The sequence below is a fragment of the Oncorhynchus gorbuscha genome, linkage group LG23 (assembly GCF_021184085.1).
Source record: "Oncorhynchus gorbuscha isolate QuinsamMale2020 ecotype Even-year linkage group LG23, OgorEven_v1.0, whole genome shotgun sequence".
NCBI lineage: Eukaryota > Metazoa > Chordata > Actinopteri > Salmoniformes > Salmonidae > Oncorhynchus > Oncorhynchus gorbuscha.
In genome coordinates this window covers 69811693-69836867 of record NC_060195.1, presented here as the reverse complement: position 1 = coordinate 69836867, position 25175 = coordinate 69811693, and the positions used below count along the sequence as shown (strand labels likewise).

Here is a 25175-nt window from a genome sequence, read left to right as displayed (position 1 = left end):
ATGATAACATAATTCCACTCTGAAACCTTATAACTGTATGAAATTGATTAGAATCATAAAATTATAATCTGATGATGTGTGTAGTTTTAGTCGGAATTGTGTTAAACAATGTATCTGTATAGTGGAAAAACACAGACTGTCTGAGCAAGGCTAGTTTAAGATTTGAACTTGTGTGTGTGTGCCCAGGAAAATACCGAAGAACAATTAAAACTGTGTTTGGACCGACCTGGCTAGGCCTCTGAGGAATTTATGATGGCACAGGGAGTACTTCTCAAGGTTTCCCTAATCTCGGGGGAATGGAACTGTCGGCTGGGTAGTGATACACAGTGGTGAGAACTACGGAGAAGGATAAAACTCACCTACTGTTTGTGTGGAAGTATGTGCGTAGGATACCTACTGTTTGTGTGGAAGTATGCGCGTAGGATACCTACTGTTTGTGTGGAAGTATGTGCGTAGGATACCTACTGTTTGTGTGGAAGTATGTGCGTAGGATACCTGCTGTTTGTGTGGAAGTATGTGCGTAGGATACCTGCTGTTTGTGTGGAAGTATGTGCAATAAAATGGATGTCTTTGTATAATGGACTTTAGAACGTTCTCTGAATAAACTGTAGTATCTTTTTGCATAAGCTGAGTCTTTGACTAATTATTATTAAACCCGAGGTCTTACAGATCTCGGGGATTTGTCAGAGTTATTGATTGTCAGTTATTATCATCGGAATTGAAAATTCTCGTGACAGCTTGTAAAATGGCGAAGTCCACTCTGAGTCAACGGACTTCAGTGCAGGCATTGCGGTTGCATCAGAGACAATTTCACGGTTGCTTTTCTGTTTTGAAGCTGGATGTAATGCTTATCAGGCTACCCTGGGGTGGCAGGGTAGCCTAGTGATTAGTGCATTGGACTAGTAACCGAAAGGTTGCAAGTTCAAAACCCAGAGCTGACAAGGTACAAAATCTGTCGTTCTGCCCCTGAACAGGCAGTTAACCCACTGTTCCTAGGCCGTCATTGAAAATAAGAATTTGTTCTTAACTGACTTGCCTATTAAAAATAAACATGTGTAGTAATTTTCAGACACATTCTGTTGTTTCTATGTGTGGGTTTAGTGTCTGGAACAGGATGTGTGGGTTTAGTGTCTGGAACAGGATGTGTGGGTTTAGTGTCTGGAACAGGATGTGTGGGGTTAGTGTCTGGAACAGGATGTGTGGGGTTAGTGTCTGGAACAGGATGTGGGGGTTAGTGTCTGGAACAGGATGTGTGGGGTTAGTGTCTGGAACAGGATGTGTGGGGTTAGTGTCTGGAACAGGATGTGTGGGGTTATTGTCTGGAACAGGATGTGTGGGTTTAGTGTCTGGAACAGGATGTGTGGGGTTAGTGTCTGGAACAGGATGTGTGGGTTTAGTGTCTGGAACAGGATGTGTGGGGCTAGTGTCTGGAACAGGATGTGTGGGTTTAGTGTCTGGAACAGGATGTGTGGGGTTAGTGTCTGGAACAGGATGTGTGGGGTTAGTGTCTGGAACAGGATGTGTGGGGTTAGTGTCTGGAACAGGATGTGTGGGGTTAGTGTCTGGAACAGGATGTGTGGGGTTAGTGTCTGGAACAGGATGTGTGGGGTTAGTGTCTGGAACAGGATGTGTGGGGTTATTGTCTGGAACAGGATGTGTGGGTTTAGTGTCTGGAACAGGATGTGTGGGGTTAGTGTCTGGAACAGGATGTGTGGGTTTAGTGTCTGGAACAGGATGTGTGGGGTTAGTGTCTGGAACAGGATGTGTGGGTTTAGTGTCTGGAACAGGATGTGTGGGGTTAGTGTCTGGAACAGGATGTGTGGGGTTAGTGTCTGGAACAGGATGTGTGGGGTTAGTGTCTGGAACAGGATGTGTGGGGTTAGTGTCTGGAACAGGATGTGTGGGGTTAGTGTCTGGAACAGGATGTGTGGGGTTAGTGTCTGGAACAGGATGTGTGGGGTTAGTGTCTGGAACAGGATGTGTGGGGTTAGTGTCTGGAACAGGATGTGTGGGGTTAGTGTCTGGAACAGGATGTGTGGGGTTAGTGTCTGGAACAGGATGTGTGGGGTTAGTGTCTGGAACAGGATGTGTGGGGTTAGTGTCTGGAACAGGATGTGTGGGGTTATTGTCTGGAACCATTGCATGTCATCTCGGAGGTTGCACCTATCCTGAGATAGTAGATAACCCAGAGGCTCACTCCACTCAGTGAGAACTCACTCTGTCCATTTGTGCTTGATTATTCATAAATTAATAAAGATTTAGTTTAAGTATAACTCTGACTTGTGTGATAAGTTTCTCTCATTTTATATTATTTAAAATATCTACCACAATACTTAGTTCCTATTTGATTACATGATCATTTTTAAAATTCCTTAAAGTCCTCTAACGTAGTAACGTAGCAGACGTAAAAGTATCCATCTAGAGATCACACGTACCACATATTGTAGTTCCTGACTTGATTTCACTCGTTAAAGATTTGATTTATCTCTAGAGAAATGGCCGTTGGGCTCAGAGGGAAAAAAAACGGAACTAAATGGAATTCAAACGATGTCAGTCAATTAGTTGTTTTAATAACCCCCAAAAATTGGAAATGTTGGTTAATCGATAAATAATACAGTGAAGACAAGGTTATTCAGGAAAATAGTACATAGTGCTGCCTAAAACATACTGCAACCTGGTACGAAATGGTTTTGGAGTCGTTTATTAATTTATGTCAATTTAAGTGCACTTACATTGTGTAATTTAAAGTGTGCATGTGTCTGTGATTGAATTAATATTTTACCTTCAATGTTTAGCTGCCTGATCTGTTGAAATTAGATTATTGTACAATAAAAAAATAGAATATATTTTTAGACTCAAAGAAAGTTCCAGAACTGTCATGACAATAACTCCTTGTTCCAACTTCCCACTGTGCATGAAAAGTTGCAGTAGACCTGTTTCATGAGGAACTGTTTCAATGAGAAGGTAGATGTTATTTCATGCTACTGAGACTTATATGGTTTGACACCAGTATTGTCAGCATTTGTTTTATTAACTGGGCTGTCTGGAGTGATTAGAGAGGAGACTAGAGAGGAGACTAAAGAAGTGAAGTAGACAAACTGCCAGTGTTTTAAAGTTCTATGAAATGAGTCTGTGCAGTTACTAACCCTTGTGATAGTGAGTGGAGGATGATATGGCTCATAATTTTCACTCCTTTTGGCCCATTTTGAACTTCTGACTCTTACCCACTTTTAGAATAGTTTTATTCCCATTTTGTATGGTACAGCCTACTGATATGAAGTCATGTATATGTCACCAACTGACTGGTTCTTCTGATGTTGTTCACACAGGACACTGTGTGACACTACATCCAGAGAGCAACAGCAGGAAGATCACAGAGCCAAGAGGTCTCACCACTGCACACACTGTGAGGAGATTTGACAAATTCTATCAAAGCTCAAAATACACCTAAAAATACACACAGGAGAGAATCTGTATTATTGTACTGACTGTGGGAAGAACTTCACAACATCACAATCTCTGACAGTTCATCAGAGAACACACACAGGAGAGAAGCCTTACTCCTGCTCTGACTGTGGGAAGAGTTTCTCCCGATTGGATACCTTAAAATCCCACGAACGTATACATACAGGAGAGAAGCCTTACTACTACTCTGACTGTGGGGAGAGTTTCTCGCAAAACAGCAGCTTAAAAGTACATCAACGAATACATACAGGTGAGGTGATTCTACACCTGCATTGCTTGCTGTTTGGGGTTTTAGGCTGGGTTTCTGTACCGAACTTTGAGATATCAGCTGATGTAAGAAGGGCTATATCAATAAATTTGATTGGATTTGAGAGAAGCCTTACTACTGCTCTGACTGTAGAGAGTGTTTCGCCCGATTGGATACCTTCAAATCACATGAACGTATACATACAGGAGAGAAGCCTTTATTCCTGCTCTGACTGTGGAAAGAGTTTCTCACCAGTGCAACTTAAAAACTCACCAACGTATACATTAAGGAGAAAAACCACATCAGTTCTCTCAGGCCAGCTATGATTAAAGTCACTCCATCACTTCATTCTCATCTCATAAAGGAAGTGGTAACGTTGAATGAAGCTTAGAACACTATTGTAATCTTATTGTTTCTCACTGTGAGAGAACTGTCCAGTGGAAAGGAAGAGTTCTAGAATGTTAGCCTCTTTACTTTACTGATTAGTGTGCTCCTTTTAGTTTTGGTGTGCTTTGTTAGATTCTACTGTAAACATATTGAGATGACCTTGAATTTTCCAATAGTGTTTAATACCCTCTGTGAGGCTTCTCATTTTAAAAACAAACAGGCTGTGTTTGAATACTCATACTAACCGCACTGACTGTACTATTTGTGACGTGGAGTATATAGTATGCTTATTGGTCATAGTATGGATATGGTTAGCATGCAATTCGCCAAAATACGAAGTATACACACAGAGGACACTATTTCTGTACTTTTATGGCCCATAATGAAATTCTTCAAAAAAAGGGGCATGGCTTCACAACGTGTTCAGATTTCAAGAAAATGGGGTAAAATATGCAGCCGAAGTCCAATGAGAGCGAATACAAATTAATTTCTTTAATTAACTAATTATGACAAATGTTAAGAAAATGTTGAGCAATGTAATTAAGTAATGATTTTTCAAATAAGTTACGTTACACGTTACACGTTACACAATTTGTTAGCTACGCTGTCCTTAGGAACTGCATATCATTACAGCAGTATGTACTGGTATGTTAGCTATGCTATCCTTAGGAACTGCATATCATTACAGCAGTATGTACTGGTATGTTAGCTATGCTATCCTTAGGAACTGCATATCATTACAGCAGTATGTACTGGTATGTTAGCTACGCTATCCTTAGGAACTGCATAGCATTACAGCAGTATGTACTGGTATGTTAGCTACGCTATCCTTAGGAACTGCATAACATTACAGCAGTATGTACTGGTATGTTCGCTAACGTGAGTTGGATAGTAATAACGTTACATGGAACTTGCCAGGCAGTATATTAACTATCTGGTATCTAACTAACCAACATTTATTGACTTGATTATTCACATCATTTTATACTGTAGTCGTTGTGCGTTACTGCTGCTCCAGTTTCAACTGTTCTGCCTTACTATTATTCGACCATGCTGGTCATTTATGAACATTTGAACATCTTGGCCATGTTCTGTTATAATCTCCACCCAGCACAGCCAGAAGAGGACTGGCCACCCCACATATGCTCTCTCTAATTCTCTTTTTTCTCTTTTTTCTCTCTCTCGGAGGACCTGAGCCCTAGGACCATGCCCCAGGACTACCTGACATGATGACTCTTTGCTGTCCCCAGTCCACCTGACTGCTGCTGCTCCAGTTTCAACTGTTCTGCCTTATTATTATTCGACCATGCTGGTCATTTATGAACACATGAACATAGCCTGGTTCCTCTCTCGGTTTCTTCCTAGGTTTTGGCCTTTCTAGGGAGTTTTTCCTAGCCACCGTGCTTCTACACCTGCATTGCTTGCTGTTTGGGGTTTTAGGCTGGGTTTCTGTACAGCATTTTGAGATATCAGCTGATGTACGAAGGGCTATATAAATACATTTGATTTGATTTGAATGGACATTGTTAATTCTGGTGATCTACTCTGATTTCAGAACACTCTTGCGCAGAATGACTGATGAATTTATGAACGCTCAACACCCGTTGAATATAGCCGGTATCAGTAAACACTGGCAAAAGAAAGCCTAATAAATTATTACCAGTAGTCACCAACGCTCTGGATTACATGAAAACAGTCTAGCCAGTTCTGCTATGGCAAGTAAAATGGTCAGTGAGGTGTTCTCTCATTTGTGTCTGGAAGTAGCTAGCAAACGTTAACCAGTTATCTTGGGTGCTTGACTGCCGTTGAACGCTTGAATCAACCCTCCTCCTCCGCCAGAGCGTCCAGTGTGGCTCTGAACGCTCCGAGAGCGATACGAACTGACAGTCTGACAACGCTCTGAATTTACGAACGACCAAGCGCACTCTGGCACTCCAGATTGAATTTACGAACACACACCCGAAATCTTAAAATGTTTAGCTAGTCATTTGATATGCTAAAAAGCTAGCAAGAGGTTGCATAGCAACAGCATCCGGAAGACAGGCAATGCTCTCGTACGCTCAACTGAAACGATACCGTTCGTTTACAGTATACTAAAATTAACTCTAGTTTGTAGTATATACTCATTTAGTATACAGTATGTTAGTATGGGTATTCGAACACAGCTATAGTCTGCCAGTTGACTGGGTGTTACTGCTTCCCTCTCAGTCTGGTCTGACTCTGTGTCTGTTTGGGAGAGTTTCTCTACAGTTTTACTGATTTTACTTGTTTTTTATTCAGGTCTTAGTTGCTATGGTGCCCTGAGGACAAACATTCCATCAATACAACCAAAACAAAAAAATATATATATATTTTTTTTAGCTACAAGACACACACACACACCTCTCTGATTCAGAGGGGTTGGGTTAAATGTGGAAGACACATTTAGGTTAAATGCATTTCCCTTTCCCCACACCAGAGTTCTACAAGACTATTTACATGATGGACATTTCAACAGTTTGACCCTCACTATAGTCTTGGGCATTTACTGAGCTGTACCAACGGACCATGGAAAAGGTCTGTTGAAATGAATACTGTAGTGGTGTGAGGAAGGTAACACAAGGTTCCATTCCCCAATAGTAACTATTGAGAGAAACCGATGAGTGAATAATAGAGCCTGTAATTGTCAATGTAACACCTGACCACATACCTATAATGTAACATGATGAACCTTAGGTTTTCAGATGTATGGATGGTTTTTGTTTAAAACCTCCCCGTGGGTGGATTCATTACGCCGATTCTGTTGGAAAACGTTTTGCATCATAAACCCTTTACTCCAAATTGAAAAAGTTTTGCAATGACAAGGAGAGTTTCTATTGGACAAATTCAGGTAGGTCCCTCCCAATTTCGCTCCATTTGCTCTGTTTGCTTTTTAAATGGTAAACGGTTACCGTTGCAAGGCGTAATGAATACACCCCAGTTCTTAGTTGTAGTGCCTTTCACCTCTTTGAATCCACCCTTCCAGTGGGATAAAGATGATACATTTTTGTAAGTAGGGCTGGGCGGTATACCGTATTTTACGACGTACTGGTATTGTTGCACGGACCCGTTTGAGTTTTTACTTTTCCTATAACAGTATGTTAATGTTTGATTTGTTACATGGGATACGTCCGGTGTAACATCCATTTTTTTAAAATCATACTTAGCTTCTTGAATCTTCTCTCTCTCTCTTCATGCCGCTTTCCACACAGACCTAGCCCCGCCCCCTGTCACCCGAGGAGGCATTTGTTGTTCCTGGACCACGAGACACTTGTGTTCCGTCTGCAGGGTCAATGCAGCAATGTTGATGACAACGATGCTGTTTTCTCTTTACTTCTTACTATAAACCACTAGAGTTCTAAAATTACACTGCAAGTTGGGCCTAAATATTGTTAGCCGCTAATGCTAATCGCTAACTAGCAATCTTATAAATGTACTGAGTCAGAGCAAACGTAATTAGCTATTCAGCCTCATAATACCAGTGATGCTGTAGACCTGAATCAGCATGTTGTTTGGGCAACAGTATCTTCAAAACCCAAAGAGGAATATGTGAAGCAAGAATGTTAGCTACATGAAGTAGCTAAGAGAAAACACTGGTTCCTACTCTGTCACAACAACTGCTCCCTGGCATTTTAATTTGTTGTCATTATTATATTTTAACTATAGAATTAGAATAATCGCTAACACTACTTTACACCCAGCGTCATAACACTTTATGACACAGTCACAATATGTCAACAACAGCTGATAGAACGTGTTATAACACTGTCATGACCTGTTTAGACATATTGCATTATTTTATGACTGGTTATGACATCTACATAAGTGTCAAAATCCACAAAACCAGCCACACATGGCAAAACATCCCATTACACCATAGCCTGTGTGTCAACAGTATGTTTGTTATCTCTCTTTTTTAAAATAAATTGAACATGTTAAATTGTCATTGTAATTGCGCACACATTGATGTCAGACATCGACCTACCCCAATGCTCTGTTGCTGATGACTGGGGTGAATGCAGGAGCAGATTTCAGGTGAGAGACATGGCCCGATGTAATTATACAAAAGTTTTCTACTAACTCATTCCCACAGAAAACTGCAGAGGGAAGCAGTGCCATCCAGTCAACCATCAGACTACATTGTTTTACTAATGGCCACTGATATGGAAAATATACTTAATCAATATGAGTTCAACTGTAATTTGTCAAACTGATATCTATTTATTGAATAAATAACTATTTTGACTGTCTGAACATATTTCCACAGCATTGTGAAGTCCAGACAACTGCTTGCTGATTGGCTATTGGGGCAAGTGTCATTGTTCTGTGGGCCTAACCCACCCAACCAGTGTAGTTACAATAGGACGCAGTTGATGGCCCATCAGCAGCCTGTTAAATATGCTAAATTGAGAGCCTGTTCGAGGGTTTTGTGCCTGGGGAACCAGTCATGTATTCTGTTAACCAAAACTTTTATCCCAGTATACCTTGCTCATTTACCACTCACCGGACAGTTTATTAGTTAAACCAATTTTGCCTGCAGAACAGCCTGAATTCTTCGGGACATGGATTATGCATGTTGTAAACGTTCCATAGGGATGTTGGTCCATGCTGATGTGAAAGCATCAGGCAGTCTTTTTTATTTCACCTTTACTTAACCAGGTAGGCCAGTTGAGAACAAGTTCTCATTTACAACTGCGACCTGGCCAAGATAAAGCAAAGCAGTTCGACACATACAACAATACAGAGTTACACATGGAATAAACAAACATACAGTCAATAATACAGTAGAAACAAGTCTATATACAATGTGAGCAAATGAGGTGAGGTAAATACAATATAGCAAGTAAAACACTGGAATGGTAGATTTGCAGTGGAAGAATGTGCAAAGTATAGAGAAATAATGGGATAAATAAATACAGTAGGGAAAGAGGTAGTTTGGGCTAGATTATACATGGGCTATGTACAGGTGCAGTAATATGTGAGCTGCTCCGACAGCTGGTGCTTAAAGCTAGTGAGAGAGTTGTGTTTCCAGTTCCAGAGATTTTTGTAGTTCGTTCCAGTCATTGGCAGCAGAGAACTGTAAGGAGAGGCAGCCAAAGGAAGAATTGGTTTTGTGGGTGACCAGAGAGATATACAATGGGGAGAACAAGTATTTGATATCCTGCAAAATCGGCAGTGTTTCCTACTTACAAAGCATGTAGAGGTCTGTAATTTTTACCATAGGTACACTTCAACTGTGAGAGACGGAATCTAAAACAAAAATCCAGAAAATCACATTGTATGATTTTTAAGTCTGTAGCTGTCACGCCTTGGTCATTGTATTTTGTGTTTTTGTTATATGTTTGGGTAGGCCAGGGTGTGACATGGGTTTATATGTTGTGTTTCGTATTGGGGTTTGTATTATTTGGGATCGCGGCTGATTAGGGGTGTGGTATAGGCTTGGCTGCCTGAGGCGATTCTCAATTAGAGTCAGGTGCTTATCGTTGTCTCTGATTGGGAACCGTATTTAGGCAGCCTGAGTTCGCTTTGTATTTCTTGGGTGTTTGTTCCTGTCTTTGTGTAGTATTCACCAGATAGGCTGTAATTAGTTTCACGTTCCGTTCTGTTGTTTCTGTATTTAGTTTCAGTTATTTAATGTACCGCGATTCTTTCATTAATGTCATGAGTAACCTACACGCTGCATTTCGGTCTGACTCTCTTTCTTCAACAGACGAACGCCGTTACAGAAACACCCACCTCTCACGGACCGAGCAGTGTGTAAACTGGCAGGAGCTAAAGCAGGACCTTATGGAAGGTAAAGGCATGGAGTATACGACGTGGGAAAAAAATCGACAAGTGGGCGGCCGACCCAGAGAGAGTGCAGGCGCCCGCCTGGGATTCGCTTCAGCAGTGCGAAGAGGGCTACAGGCTAATGGAGTCAAAAAGGAAAACACGGCGTCGCAGTGCGAAAACCGAAAGTAACCCCCAAATATTTATTGGGGGAGAGCGCAGAGAGAGAGTGGCTGAGTCAGGAGTCAGACCTGAGCCTACTCTCCCTGTTAATTGTGAGGAGCAGCAATATAAGGACTTCTGGTCTTGGGAGATGATATTAGACGGAAAAGGACCCTGGGCTCAGCCTGGAGAATATCGCCGTCCCTAGGAAGAAATAGATGCGGATAAAGCGGAGAGGCGCTGGTATGAGGAGGCAGCACGGCGACGCGGTTGGAAGCCGGAAAAGCAGCCCCAAAAAATTATTGGGGGGAGGCTAGAAGGGAGAATGGTTATGCCAGGTAGTTATGCTATGGAGCGCATGGTGTTTCCAGTGCGGGAGCAGAGCCAGGTGCGGCACATACCAGCCCTTCCTATTGGCCGGGCTAGAGTGGGCATCGAGCCAGGTAAGCTTGGGCAGGCTCGGTGCTCAAGAGCTCCAGTGCGCCTGCACGGTCCGGTCTATCCAGAGCCATCTCCACACACCAGTCCTCCGGTTGCAGCTCCCCGCACCAGGCTTCCTGTGCGTGTCCTCGATCCAGTACCACAAGTTCCAGCACCACGCACCAGGCCTCCAGTACGCCTCGCCTGTTTAGCGCAGCCAGAGCTTTTCTCCTCTCCTGCGCTGCCAGAGTCTCCAGTCTGCCCAGCGCCGCCAGTGCTCCCAGTCTGCCCAGCGCCGCCAGTGCTCCCAGTCTGCCAGCGCCGCCAGTGCTCCCAGTCTGCCCAGCGCCGCCAGTCTGCCCAGCGCCGCCAGTGCTCCCAGTCTGCCCAGCGCCGCCAGTGCTCCCAGTCTGCCCAGCGCCGCCAGTGCTCCCAGTCTGCCCAGCGCCGCCAGTGCTCCCAGTCTGCCCAGCGCCGCCAGTCTGCCCAGCGCCGCCAGTGCTCCCAGTCTGCCCAGCGCCGCCAGTGCTCCCAGTCTGCCCAGCGCCGCCAGTGCTCCCAGTCTGCCCAGCGCCGCCAGACAACCAGTCTCTTCCAGATCTGCCAGACAACCAGTCTCTTCCAGATCTGCCAGACAACCAGTCTCTTCCAGATCTGCCAGACAACCAGTCTCTTCCAGATCTGCCAGACAACCCGTCTCTTCCAGATCTGCTTGTCAACCTGAATCTTCCAGTTCCACCAGCCAGCCAGGATTTACCGGAGCCTACTACCTGCCTGAGCTTCCTCTCAGTACTGGGCTTCCTCTCAGTCCCGGGCTGCTGCCCCTCTGTCCCGGGCTGCTGCCCCTCTGTCCCGGGCTGCTGCCCCTCTGTCCCGGGCTGCTGCCCCTCTGTCCCGGGCTGCTGCCCCTCTGTCCCGAGGTGCCCCTCTGTCCCGAGGTGCCCCTCTGTCCCGAGGTGCCCCTCTGTCCCGAGGTGCTCCTCAGTTATGTGGGGATCTGGGTGAGGACTATTAGGCCATGGTCGGCGGAGAGGGTGGATTATCCCAGGACGCGAAGGGGAGGAACTAGGACATTAATGGAGTGGGGTCCACGTCCCGAGCCAGAACCGCCACCATGGACAGACGCCCACCCGGACCCTCCCTATGCTCTTAAGGTGCGTCCGGGAGTCCGCACCTTAGGGGGGGGGGGGGTTCTGTCACGCCTTGGTCATTGTATTTTGTGTTTTTGTTATATGTTTGGGTAGGCCAGGGTGTGACATGGGTTTATATGTTGTGTTTCGTATTGGGGTTTGTATTATTTGGGATCGCGGCTGATTAGGGGTGTGGTATAGGCTTGGCTGCCTGAGGCGATTCTCAATTAGAGTCAGGTGCTTATCGTTGTCTCTGATTGGGAACCGTATTTAGGCAGCCTGAGTTCGCTTTGTATTTCTTGGGTGTTTGTTCCTGTCTTTGTGTAGTATTCACCAGATAGGCTGTAATTAGTTTCACGTTCCGTTCTGTTGTTTTAGTATTTAGTGTTCAGTTATTTAATGTACCGCGTATTCTTTCATTAAATTCATGAGTAACCTACACGCTGCATTTCGGTCCGACTCTCTTTCTTCAACAGACGAACACCGTTACAGTAGCAGGCAGCAACGAGACTTGGTTTTAGAGAAATGGCTTTTTAAAAAGTAGAAGTTCAAATTGTTTGGGAACAGACCTGGATAGTAGGACAGAACTCTGCAGTAGATTGCAACACCGCCCTCTTTGGCCTTTCTATCTTGTCTGAAAATGTTGGATGTTGTAAAATGTTGAAAATGTATGTCCTTCATAGATATTATACACATTTTTTTTTACAATAAAAGTTACCTTGTTTTATCTCTCAGTACATTGGAGCTGAGCCATATTATTTGCTGTAATATTAGATCTGCCTTGTCTGGAGGATGACATTGTAGCCAACTCTGTAAGACTTCGTTTAAAAAGGAGGATACTTTAAGCAATCCACCCAAATGTCAATCTACCCAAAAATGTACGGTTTTATTCTGAAAAAGGCTTCTCTATTGTGTGTATCCGTTGGTGTGATTTTAAGCTGCCCTGTCGAGAGAAACACTTTCCACAGTCAGAGCAGGAGTAAGGCTTTTCTCCTGTGTGTATAGGTTGGTGTGATTTTAAGCTGCTCTGTAGAGAGAAATTCTTCCCACAGTCAGAGCAGAAGTAAGGCTTCTGTCCTGTATGTATTAACTGGTGACAGTTTAAGGTATTCAACCGGGAAAAACTCATTCCACAGTCAGAGCAGAAGTAAGGCTTCTCTCCTGTGTGTGTTCTCTGATGAACGTTTATTGCAGATGATGTTGTGAAGCACTTCCCACAGTCAGAGCAGGAGTACGGCTTCTCTCCTGTATGTGTACGCTGGTGTGATTTTAAGCTGCTCTGTTGAGAGAAACTCTTTCCACAGTCAGAGCAGAAGTAAGGCTTCTCTCCTGTGTGTATACGTCGGTGTGCATTTAAATGGACCAGTTGAGAAAATGTCTTCCCACAGTCAGAGCAGGAATATGGCTTTTCTCCTGTATGTATACGTTGGTGTGTTTTTAAGGTATCCAATCCGGAGAAACTGACCCCACAGTCAGAGCAGGAGTAAGGCTTCTCTCCTTTATGTATACGTTGGTGTGTTTTTAAATTGCTCTGTTGAGAGAAACTTTTTCCACATTCCGAGCAGGAGTAAGGCGTCTTTCCTGTGTGTGTTCTCTGATGAACTGTAAGAGACCTTGATGTTTTGAAGCTTTTTCCACAGTCGGAACAGGAATACAGACTCTCTCCTGTGTGTATTTTTAGGTGCATTTCTAGCTCTGATAGAAATGGGAAAATCTCCTCACAATGTGGGCAGTGATGAGACCTCTTAGCTCTGTGATCTTCCTGCTGTTGCTCTCTGGATGTAGAGAATGTGTCAACATGGTCTCCTGTGTGAACATCATCAGAAGAACCAGTCAGTTGATGAGATATACATATGACTTCATGTCAGTAGGCTGTTCAATACAAATGGGAATGAAACTAATTCAATGACTTAAATGTAATGTAAATGTAAAAGTGGAGAAGGCAAAAAGGGGTAAAAGGAGTGAAAATTAGGAGCCATATCATCATGTTTCATATCATCCTCCACTCACTATCACAAGGGTTAGTAACTACACAGACTCATTTCATATCATCCTCCACTCACTATCACAAGGGTTAGTAACTACACAGACTCATTTCATATCATCCTCCACTCACTATCACAAGGGTTAGTAACTACACAGACTCATTTCATATCATCATCACTATCACAAGGGTTAATAACTACAGACTCATTTCATATCATCCTCCACTCACTATCACAAGGGTTAGTAACTACACAGACTCATTTCATATCCTCCTCAACTCACTATCACAAGGGTTAGTAACTACACAGACTCATTTCATATCATCCTCCACTCACTATCACAAGGGTTAGTAACTACACAGACTCATTTCATATCATCCTCCACTCACTATCACAAGTTAGCAACCACCAGGGTTGGGGTCAATTCCATTTCTATTCGAGTTAATTCAGAAAGCAAACCAAATTCCAATTCGAAATGTTTCTCTTTTCTAAGTATTGACTATAACTGTCATTTTAGTGTTCAATGAATTCTGGAATTGCATTTTTTCTAAATGCTGACAATACTGGTATCAAACCATATTAGACTCAGTGGCATGAAATAACATTACTTTCTTATTTAAACAGTTCATCATGAAACAGTTGTACAGTAACTTTTCATACAGAGTGGAGAGGTTGGAATGAATAACAAGCTTTGTTGTGCAGTCTGGAGTTTCTCAGGGATGTGTGATGTCAGAGTTAGACTTCAACCTATCATAACTTATGGAGGTCTAATTTATGAAGATAACTTATAGATAGATAGAACCAGCTGTTACCATGATTAACAGATGTCCCAATCTTCTCCTCCTCTTCTTCATCTTTAATGTTGACATTCAGTTCCAGTGTTTGACTGCAGTCTTCCAGATTCACTGATGACATCTCTGGATCCTGCAGAGCAAACTGGGCTCCACTGTCACAATCAGGACCCAGTGACTGTAGGTTTGGACTCAGTGTGGAAGGAGAGAGGCAGGCTGGGTTTGTCGTCACTGTTGATGTTACCGGCCTCAGACCTTATCTGAGTCAGTCTGTAGTAATAAAGAGAAATGGACAAAAAAAGTTATTTTCTTGACAGTTCTGGCGCTTTCTTTATTCTCTAAATATATATTCAATTTTTCTTGTTCAATTATCGTATTTCAACAGATCAGGTAGCTAAACATTGAAAACAAAACATGAATTCAGAATAGACACACACAATTACACAACGTAAGTGCACTTAACCTATAGTAGATTTCCTAAATTAATATACATGACTCAATAAAACATTTAGTACAAGGTTGCAGTATGTTTTAGGCAGCACTATGTACTATTTTCCTGAATAACTTTGTCTTCACTGTATTATTTCACTCACAACCAATGGTTAGTGGTGGAAACAAAGTACTAAATTGTTATATTTGAGTAAAAGTACATCAAATTCCTTTTATTAAAGCTACAATATGTAACAACCCGACCAAATGCACATAGAAATGTGAGTTATCGATCTGTCAGTCTCATTGAAAGCAAGTCTAAGAAGCGGTAGATCTGTTCTGTGTGTGATATTTCTATGCTTCCCCTTCCTAAGTTTAGTTGTTGTCTTTTACTTTTGTACACCTGAATAGAGGATAAATAACTACAGCGCATTCGGAAAGTATTCAGACCCCTTGACTTTTTCCACATTGTTACGTTACAGCCTTATTCTAAAATGGATTAAATAAAAATGTTTTCCTCATCAATCTACACACAATACCCCATATTAAAAAGCAAAAACAGGTTTAGACATTTTTGCAAATGTATTAAAAACAAACTAACATTTTACATAAGTATTCAATCTGACAGAGCTCCAGAGTTCCTCTGTGGCGATCGGAGAAACTCCCCAAATAGAGGTGTGCCAAGCTTGTAGCGTCATACCCAAGAAGAATCAAGGCTGTAATCACTGCCAAAGGTGCTTCAACCAAGTACTGCGTAAAGGGTCTGAATATTTATGTAAATGTGGTATTTCAGTTTTTACTTTGTCATTATGGGATATTGTGTGTAGATTGATGAGGGGGGGAAAACAATTTAATCCATTTTAGAATAAGGCTGAAACGTAATAAAATGTGGAAAAAGTAAAGGGGTCTGAACACTTTCCGAATGCACTGTACAATATGTGGTCATGGAAACGTTCTCACAGCGGTTTAGATGGTACAATGATTCTCCAATGATTATTTTGTCACAAACTGAAATTATCCGTATTATTCAAATTCATGCAACCAGGAACTGGAAGAGGGATTTCTGCATAATGCATCTTTAAGCAAACCAGACTGTTTTTGATGTATTTATGGATGGCCAGGTGCACACTCCAACACTCAGGCATCATTTACAAACGCAATATTTGCGTTTAGTGAGGCTGACAGATCAGAGGCAGCAGGGATGACAACGCGTGAATTGGACCATATTGCTCTCCTCTGCCTGAGCATTCGATATGTAACAAGAACTTTTGGGAGTCAGTGAAAATGTATGGGAGTAAAAAGGACATATGTTCTTTAGGAATGTAGAGGAGTAAAAGTTGCCAGGAAATATCAATAGTAAACTAAACTCAGCAACAACAAAAAAAAGGACTCTGTCTTTCAAAGATAATTCGTAAAAATCCAAATAACTTCACAGATCTTCATTGTAAAAGGTTTAAATACTGTTTCCCATGCTTGTTCAATGAACCATAAACAATGAATGAACATGCACCTGTGGAACAGTCATTAAGACACTAACAGCTTACAGACAGTAGGCAATTAAGGTTACAGTTATGAAAACTTAGGACACTAAAGAGGCCTTTCCACTGACTGAAAAACACCAAAGGAAAGATGCCCAGGGTCCCTGCTCATCTATGTGAACGTGCCTTAGGCATGCTGCAAGGAGGCATGAGGACTGCAGATGTGGCCAAGGCAATAAATTGCAATGTCCGCAATGTCCGTACTGTGAGATGCCTAAGACGGCAGTGGCAGTGGCAGACCACGTGTAACAACACCTGCACAGGATCGGTACATCCGAACATCACCCCTGCGGGACAGGTACAGGTTGGCAACAATAACTGCCCGAGTTACACCAGGAAAGCACAATCCCTCCATCAGTGCTCAGACTGTCCGCAATAGGCTTCGAGAGGCTGGACTGAGGGCTTGTAGGCCTGTTGTAACGCAGGTCCTCACCAGACATCATCGGCAAGAACGTTGCCTATGGGCACAAATCCACTGTCGCTGGAACAGACAGGACCGGCAAAAAGTGCTCTTCATTGACGAGTCGCGGTTTTGTCTCACCAGGGGTGATGGTCGGATTCGCGTTTATAGTCGAAGGAATGAGCATTACACCGAGGCCTGTACTCTGGAGCGGGATCGATTTTGAGGTGGTGGGTCCATCATGGTCTGGGGCGGTGTGTCACAGCATCATCGGACTGAGCTCGTTGTCATTGCAGCCAATCTCAACGCTGTGCGTTACAGGAAGACATCCTCCTCCCTCATCGGAGGGTGAAGGCTAGGGCCATTCCCCCAGAAATGTCCGGGAACTTGCAGGTGCCTTGGCGGAAGAGTGGGGTAACATCTCACAGCAAGAACTGGCAAATCTGGTGCAGTCCATGAGGAGGATATGCACTGCAGTACTTAATGCACCAGAGACTGACTGTTACTTTTGATTTTGACCTCCTTTGTTCAGGGGCACATTATTACATTTCTGTTCGTCACGTCTGTGGAACTTGTCTCAGCTGTTGAATCTTATGTTCATACAATTATTTACACGTTAAGTTTGCTGAAAATAAACGCAGTTGACAGTGAGCGGACTTTCTTTTTTTTTTGTTGAGTTTAGTTAAAAGGAGAAGTTTCCTATTTTAGGGAGACCGGGATGGTTGTAACACAGGATAACTGTGACACTTAATATATCGTCAAGCAGGAACAAGCTAAAATCATGTGATTCACTGTGCACATGCTCAGTTTGGTCCTCAACCCTCATGTGAAGAAGCAAGACCCTTATTGAAAAACTAAATCTGAGTTTGAAGTAAGAAAGACATATTTGGGGCCAAATGTGTTTTTGTGACGGCATCACCTGCTTTGTAGTTAGTAGTTTGTAGTTAGTAGTTTGTAGTTAGTAGTTTGTAGTTAGTAGTTTGTAGTTAGTAGTTTGTAGTTAGTAGTTTGTAGTTATTTCAGGTTCATAACCAGTTTGTGTAGATATGGGGGCGGCAAGTAGCCTAGTGATTAGAGCATTGGACTAGTAACCAAAAGGTTGCAAGATCTAATCCCCGAGGTGACAAGGTAAAAGTCTCGTTCTGCCCCTGAACAATGCAGTTAACCCACTCTTCCTATGACGTCATTGAAAATAAGAATTTGTTCTTAACTGACTTGCGTAGTTAAATAAAAATAAATAAATATCGATTTGATGCAAGTTAGCAATGCTAAAGTTTAAACATGTAGCTAAAGTTGAAGCTAACTAATGGCTGCAAGCATCAGGGTTAGTTATAACAAGCCTAATGAGGTCTGGGTGCAGTGCTGGGAATACAAATGATGGGCCCACCAAGCCTGTACTCCGGGACTAACATACCACTGTCTAAACTGATGGGCCCACCAAGCCTGTACCCCGGGACTACCGTACCACTGTCTAAACTGATGGGCCCACCAAGTCTGTACCCCGGGACTACCGTACCACTGTCTAAACTGATGGGCCCACCAAGCCTGTAACCCCGGGACTACCGTACCACTGTCTAAACTGATGGGCCCACAAAGCCTGTACCCCGGGACTACCGTACCACTGTCTAAACTGATGGGCCCACCAAGCCTGTACCCCGGGACTACCGTACCACTGTCTAAACTGATGGGCCCACCAAGCCTGTACCCCGGGACTAGGTAGGGGAATTGTAACAACTGACCCGGGAGGTAGGGGAATTGTTACAACTGACCCGGGAGGTAGGGGAATTGTTACAACTGACCCGGGAGGTAGGGGAATTGTTACAACTGACCCGGGAGGTAGGGGAATTGTTACAACTGACCCGGGAGGTATGGGAATTGTTACAACTGACCCGGGAGGTAGGGGAATTGTTACAACTGACCCGGGAGGTAGGGGAATTGTTACAACTGACCCGGGAGGTGGGGGAATTTGGAACATCTCACCCCAATGCCTGTTACAACTGACCCGGGAGGTATGGGAATTGTTACAACTGACCCGGGAGGTAGGGGAATTGTTACAACTGACCCGGGAGGTATGGGAATTGTTACAACTGACCCGGGAGGTAGGGGAATTGTTACAACTGACCCGGGAGGTAGGGGAATTGTTACAACTGACCCGGGAGGTAGGGGAATTGTTACAACTGACCCGGGAGGTAGGGGAATTGTTACAACTGACCCGGGAGGTAGGGGAATTGTTACAACTGACCCGGGAGGTAGGGGAATTGTTACAACTGACCCGGGAGGTGGGGGAATTTGGAACATCTCACCCCAATGCCTGTTACAACTGACCCGGGAGGTAGGGGAATTGTTACAACTGACCCGGGAGGTAGGGGAATTGTTACAACTGACCCGGGAGGTAGGGGAATTGTTACAACTGACCCGGGAGGTAGGGGAATTGTTACAACTGACCCGGGAGGTAGGGGAATTGTTACAACTGACCCGGGAGGTAGGGGAATTGTTACAACTGACCCGGGAGGTAGGGGAATTGTTACAACTGACCCGGGAGGTAGGGGAATTTGGAACATGTCACTCCTTGTGTTTGAGACAGTCACACCTTGTCTGTTTGATTTAGAGAGATAAAACCAATACTACTTTGTAACAGACAGATGTTCCTATTCACATTTTGAATGTACTAGCTCAAAATGATCTGAGATGTAGACAAAAAATGCAACCATCCCCTATATCCTCTACACTAAATCACTCATTTTTATGTAAATCCATTTTTTATAGAAGGGTCCAGACAGTATGTTTGTGATTTCACATACTTTTGAGAACCTTACCACAACCAGCAAATCGTGCCCTCATCCTTGTTTAGCAGTATGGGCGCGGGGAATAAAACAAGTCTCCAAAACCCCCGAAATACGTCCTTTTAGAAACGGCAAAGCTCCCATGATAGTGATGCGGGTCTTTAGATGTTGTACACATGACATTGTGTCGTTCCGAACAACGTTTTAATCAATGTTGTTTTATGACTGGTCGGGGTTTGGGAGAGGAAATCCAATAATTCCTTTAACGTATCTACGCTGACTGACCGCCATTTTGTGAGGAACACTCAGGTCTCTTCTCTTTGTCATCAAACACCACGTGACTGGGGGACTACCGTAAACTACATAATAATGTGACAGAGGCAAATAAGAACGCTGTTCTTTATCTCCTAAAGTATTGCACAAGTTAACTGCAGGCATTTACTTAAAAAGTAGCTACAAATATTTGACTTCGAAGAAAATAGTTTCAACGGTATTGAAAAACCATCCTATGGCTTTTTCCCAAGTATTCTGGTATCTACGGAATTACGCCCAAGCCTAGTAACTACACAGACTCATTTCATAGAACTTCTTCACTGGCAATTTGTCTACTTCACTTCTTTAGTCTACTCTCTGATCACTCCAGATAGCCCAGTTGGTTATGGAAAATATATTTCACAGCGGTTTAGATGGTACAATGATTCTCTACACAATGATTGCTTGTTTTGCCACAAACGGAACATTTTGCAACCAGGAAATTGAGGATTTGTTTCCATAGTGCATCTTTAAGCAAACCAGACGGCATGATTTTCCAGTTTTTTATTTTTATTTAATGTATTTTTATTTACGGTTTTCAGGGGCACCTTCCAACACTCAGGCATAATTTACAAATGTAGTATTTGTGTTTAGTGAGCCCGCCAGTTCAGAGGCAGTAGAAATTGCAACGTGTTAATTGGGCCACTCTTATTTAGAAACTTCAGCGTTCCTATGCATCCCTATTGAGCAGTGAATGGGATATCAACCAGATTCCTTTTTCTATGGCTTCCCTAAATGTGTCTAGTGTCACAAGACATAGTTTCAGGCTTTTTATTTGGAAAAATGACCCTGAACGACAACATTGCGTCAGCGACAAAGGCGGCCCTTGTGCCTCTTGCTCCTACTGGGAAGCCAACTGCCCGGGTTGATATATTATCGAATAGATATTTGAAAAACACCTTGAGGATTGATTATAAAAAACATTTGCCATGTTTCTGTCGATATTATGGATCTAATTTGGAATATTTTTCGGCTTTGTCCGTGACCGCAGTTTCCGGTGGATTTCTCAACCAAACGTGAAGAACAAAATGACGTATTTCGGCTATAAAAAATCATCGTTATGGGACAAAATGAACATTTGCTGTCTAACTGGGAGTCTTGTGAGTGAAAACATCCGAAGTTCATCAAAGGTAAACGATTTATTTGATTGCTTTTCTGATTTTCGTGACCAAGTTGCCTGCTGCTAGCTGGACATCAAACACTAGGCTATCGATAAACCTACACAAATGCTTGTCTAGCTTTGGCTGTAAAGCATAATTTCAAAATCTGAGATGACAGGGTGATTTAACAAAAGGCTAAGATATGTTTCAATATGTCACTTGTGATTTTCTGAATATTTTCTAGTAATATTTTTTTTGTCCGTATTAGTTATGCTAATTAGTGTCAGTTGCTGACACTCCCGGATCTGGGAGGGGTAGTTCTAAGTTAAAGGAGATGTTTTACAACAACTCAGTCACACCTTGCCTGTTTGATTTAGAGATCTAATACCAATACTAATTTGTCGCAGACAGTTGTTCCTATCACATTTTGAATGTAGTAGCTCAAACAATCTCTGGTTGGCAGCAGGGTAGCCTAGTGGTTAGAGAGTTGGACTAGTAACCGGAAGGTTGCGAGTTCAAACCCCGAGCTGATAAGGTACAAATCTGTCGTTCTGCCCCTGAACAGGCAGTTAACCCACTGTTCCTAGGCCGTCATTGAAAATAAGAATTTGTTCTTAACTGACTTGCCTAGTTAAATAAAGGTTAAATAAAAATATAAATAAAAAAGACATGTAAAACCATGCCCAGTCTGCCTCCCATTAAAGGAGAAATGTCCTTTTCACTATTTTTGATGTAAATGTAATTTTATAAAAGGGTTCAAACACTTTTTGTGATTTTACATGTTTTTGAGAACCTTACCCCAACCAGCGAATCACTTCCTCGTCCTTGCTTAGCAGTATGGGCCCCCAAAAAGCATGTGAAGTTCCAGACACTTGTTGAATCTCTGCCAAAGCGCATTGAAGCTGTTCTGGTGGCTCGTGGTGGCCCAACACACTATTAGAATAGAATAACACTTTATTGTCCAATTTTTGTTTCACATCACCTTCATAAATAATCGCATAAATCATATTTAAACAGTCCATCATGTTGCATACACTATCAATTTAGAGGACATACATTCACTCACGACGACTACTGTTCCAACTGCACTAGATAAACAAGTACATTTATTTATTTTTTATTTATTTCACCTTTATTTAACCAGGTAGGCAAGTTGAGAACAAGTTCTCATTTACAATATATCGATACAATTTACTTTGCATTTAGTAGTCAGCACAAGTGTAACAGTATTGCTTCTGTCCCTCTCCTTGTCCCTACCTGGGCTCGAACCAGGGATCCTCTGCACACATCTACAACTGCCTCCCACGAAGCATTGCTCCACAAAAGCCAGTGGCAGGTTGCAGAGCAAGGGAAACAACTACTTCAAGGTCTCAGAGTGAGTGACGTCACCAATTGAAACGCTATTAGCGCGCACCCCGCTGACTAGCTAACCATTTCACATCGGTTACACAAGGAACGAATGAATGTTTGAACACGTTCTTCTTGGTGATGGGTGTTCTTAAGCGTCAAACAGAAGGGAAACCTCTGGAACTGCGGGTGTAGACGGTGGGAGGGGTCGCCAATGACAGCCTGTGCCGCCTTTTTGGTTGCATTGTGGAACAGACTGCTCAAATGTGCCTGTGGTCGACCAATTGCTTTGCTGGCTGTGTTTACTATTCTGGTCAGTTTGCTTTTGCGCCTCACACTCAGATTACCATACCGTACTGTCATATTGAATTTGAGGATGCTCTCTACCAGCTCAGATTACATTTACATTACATTTAAGTCATTTAGCAGACGCTCTTATCTGTCATAAAGAACGTGAGGATGCTCTCTACCAGCTCAGATTACCATACCAGACTGTCATAATGAACGTGAGGATGCTCTCTACCATCTCAAATTACCATACCAGACTGTCATAAAGAACGTGAGGATGCTCTCTACCAGCTCAGATTACCATACCAGACTGTCATAATGAACGTGAGGATGCTCTCTACCATCTCAAATTACCATACCAGACTGTCATAATGAACGTGAGGATGCTCTCTACTAGCTCAGATTACCATACCACAATGTCATATTGAACGTGAGGATGCTGTTTTGAAAGCAATGATTATTTACATTTCTCAACGTTAAAACACAGCGTCGGAATTGTAGTTTACACAGAGCCAAATATGGGCAAATGTAACAGCTGAAAACCCTAATTACGGAGACTGGGGTAAAGCCAGTTTCAGGTTGTATATTCAAGCTTTCAAACCACTTGCCACAGACTCCAAATAAGTGTCATGAAGTTGGAATAATTGCGCACAACATTGCACAGGTTTTATTTTCACAATTATTTTCAAAGCTAATAAACGTGGAAATGTGACCCAGATTTTGTATTCCTATAGTTGAATTAGTTAGTCAGCGTAAACAAAGTACAGAATTTTTTTTTTCATTTGAATTTCAATAGCTCCATGGTCATGTGACCTACTGACTTCAAACAAGTTTCAGAATATCCACTCAGTGGGCCTACACATTACACATCCTTTGTTTGTCCATTTTCATCTCACACAATGTTACATTCATTTGCCTGCTCTGCCCCCTGAAGGACAGTGTCACTCACACACCAATTCACTTGGGCCTTCTCCTTGGGGCCTTCCTGACCTCCAGACAGGCCCACATTGACCTGGTGACCTCTGACTCCTGGCCTCTAGGCCTACACTCCCTGCCTGCCTACCCTCTCCCTGGGCCTAAGAGTGTATAGCTTATTCCCTGGAACTACAGACCTCCAGGCCTCCACACCTACTCTCCTTACCTGGTCAACAACCCTCTCCTTTGGCCTTAGAATATAGCTTACTCCCTGGAAAGACCTCCATCTCTATAGTCCCGCTGTCAGGAACCACGTGCACCTCGTAACCCGAAACAGGCTCTGTGCTCCTGGTGACCCACCTGCTTTTACCTGCTCAGTCCTCACTCCAACTTCCATGGCCTGAGTGCTGCCCCTAGCCCCAGAGTCCGGCCGCCCCTACTTGGACTCGAAGTGCCACACACCTTGATGGAGGTCTCCGTATGCACCTGGTAACCTGAAACAAGCTCTGTGCACTTGGTGACCCGCCCCGCTTTATCAGCTCAGAGACCAAATCTCCAACCCAACCTCCACGGACTGAGTGCTGCCCCCAGCACCTGAGTCCGGCCACCCCTGCTCGGGCTCTGAGTGCCCCTGCCTTGGTGGAGGCCTCCCTCGTGCACCTGGTGACCTTTTGACTTCCACAGTGAGTCCCAACCTGGCTCACAGTCCCACCAGATTGGCGACCACCACCTAGCCCCCTACCTATCCAGAGCCCAGTGTCTTATGCCTTCTGCCCGCCTGCCTGGGCACTCTCACGCTCTGTATCTGGCCCCTGGCCATAAGAGTAGTGGTATTTCAACGGGCGGCCGAGGCCTCCCACTTATTCTACACCTCTCATGTCTCTTCACAGTGCGAACCCATTTCATCTCACACAATGTTACATTCATTTGCCTGCTCTGCCCCCTGAAGGACAGTGTCACTCACACATCAATTCACTTGGGCCTTCTCCTTGGGGCCTTCCTGACTCCAGACAGGCCCCCATTGACCTGGTGACCTCTGACACCTAGCCTCTAGGCCTTCACAAAGAAAAGAGAACTCTCCCGGGGCTCCAGCCAGCTTCTCCGGGATCAGTCGCGTAACGCACTGGATGCCTTCGCGGTGCCTGTCTCGGCCAGTCAGTGGACATTCTGAAAGTAGTTTGAGGCCAGTAGGTCACATTACCAAGGAGCTATTGAAATGATAAACATTGAAAAATGTATGTAAAATCATGTGAGATGAAAATGGAATAACTTAAGGGTTTACTATATAGAAGGGTAGTCAGCGGACATTCTGAACCTTGTTTGAGTTCAGGTCAACAGACGCCTCACATCCTCAACTGGCAGCTTCATTAAATAGTACCCGCAAAACATGAGTCTAAACAGTGAAGAGGCGACTCCGGGATGCTGGCCTTCTAGGCAGAGTTCCTCTGTTCAGTATCCTGTGTTCTTTTGCCCATCTTAATCTTTTATTGGCCAGTCTGAGATATGGCTTTTTCTTTGCAACTCTGCCTAGAAGGCCAGCATACCAGAGTCGCCTCTTCACTGTTGACATTGAGACTGGTGTTTTGCAGGTACTATTTAATGAAGCTGTCAGTTGAGGATGTGAGGCGTTCTGTTGACCTGGAACTCAAACAAGGTTCAGAATGTCCGCTGACACTAATGTACGTGTCC

The 25175-nt window shown here is 43.5% G+C and overlaps 1 protein-coding gene and 1 long non-coding RNA gene across 2 annotated transcripts in view; both read right to left on the bottom strand.

Annotated features, from left to right (window-relative positions):
* Positions 1 to 12475: 12475 nt before the first annotated feature.
* LOC124010747 (zinc finger protein 239-like) overlaps positions 12476 to 25175 on the bottom strand; it is a 41038-nt gene continuing 28338 nt past the window's right edge. The window contains exon 2 of the mRNA XM_046323388.1: positions 12476 to 13293. Within this exon, the coding sequence (XP_046179344.1) occupies positions 12485 to 13293 (809 nt within the window). The 3' untranslated portion in view covers positions 12476 to 12484. The remainder of the gene's footprint in view (positions 13294 to 25175) is intronic.
* LOC124011056 lies at positions 13290 to 19827 on the bottom strand. Its single transcript, XR_006834539.1, has 3 exons — positions 19558 to 19827; positions 14396 to 14644; positions 13290 to 13404 (listed from the first exon to the last, which is right to left on the bottom strand). It is a non-coding gene; the product is annotated as an uncharacterized LOC124011056 (long non-coding RNA).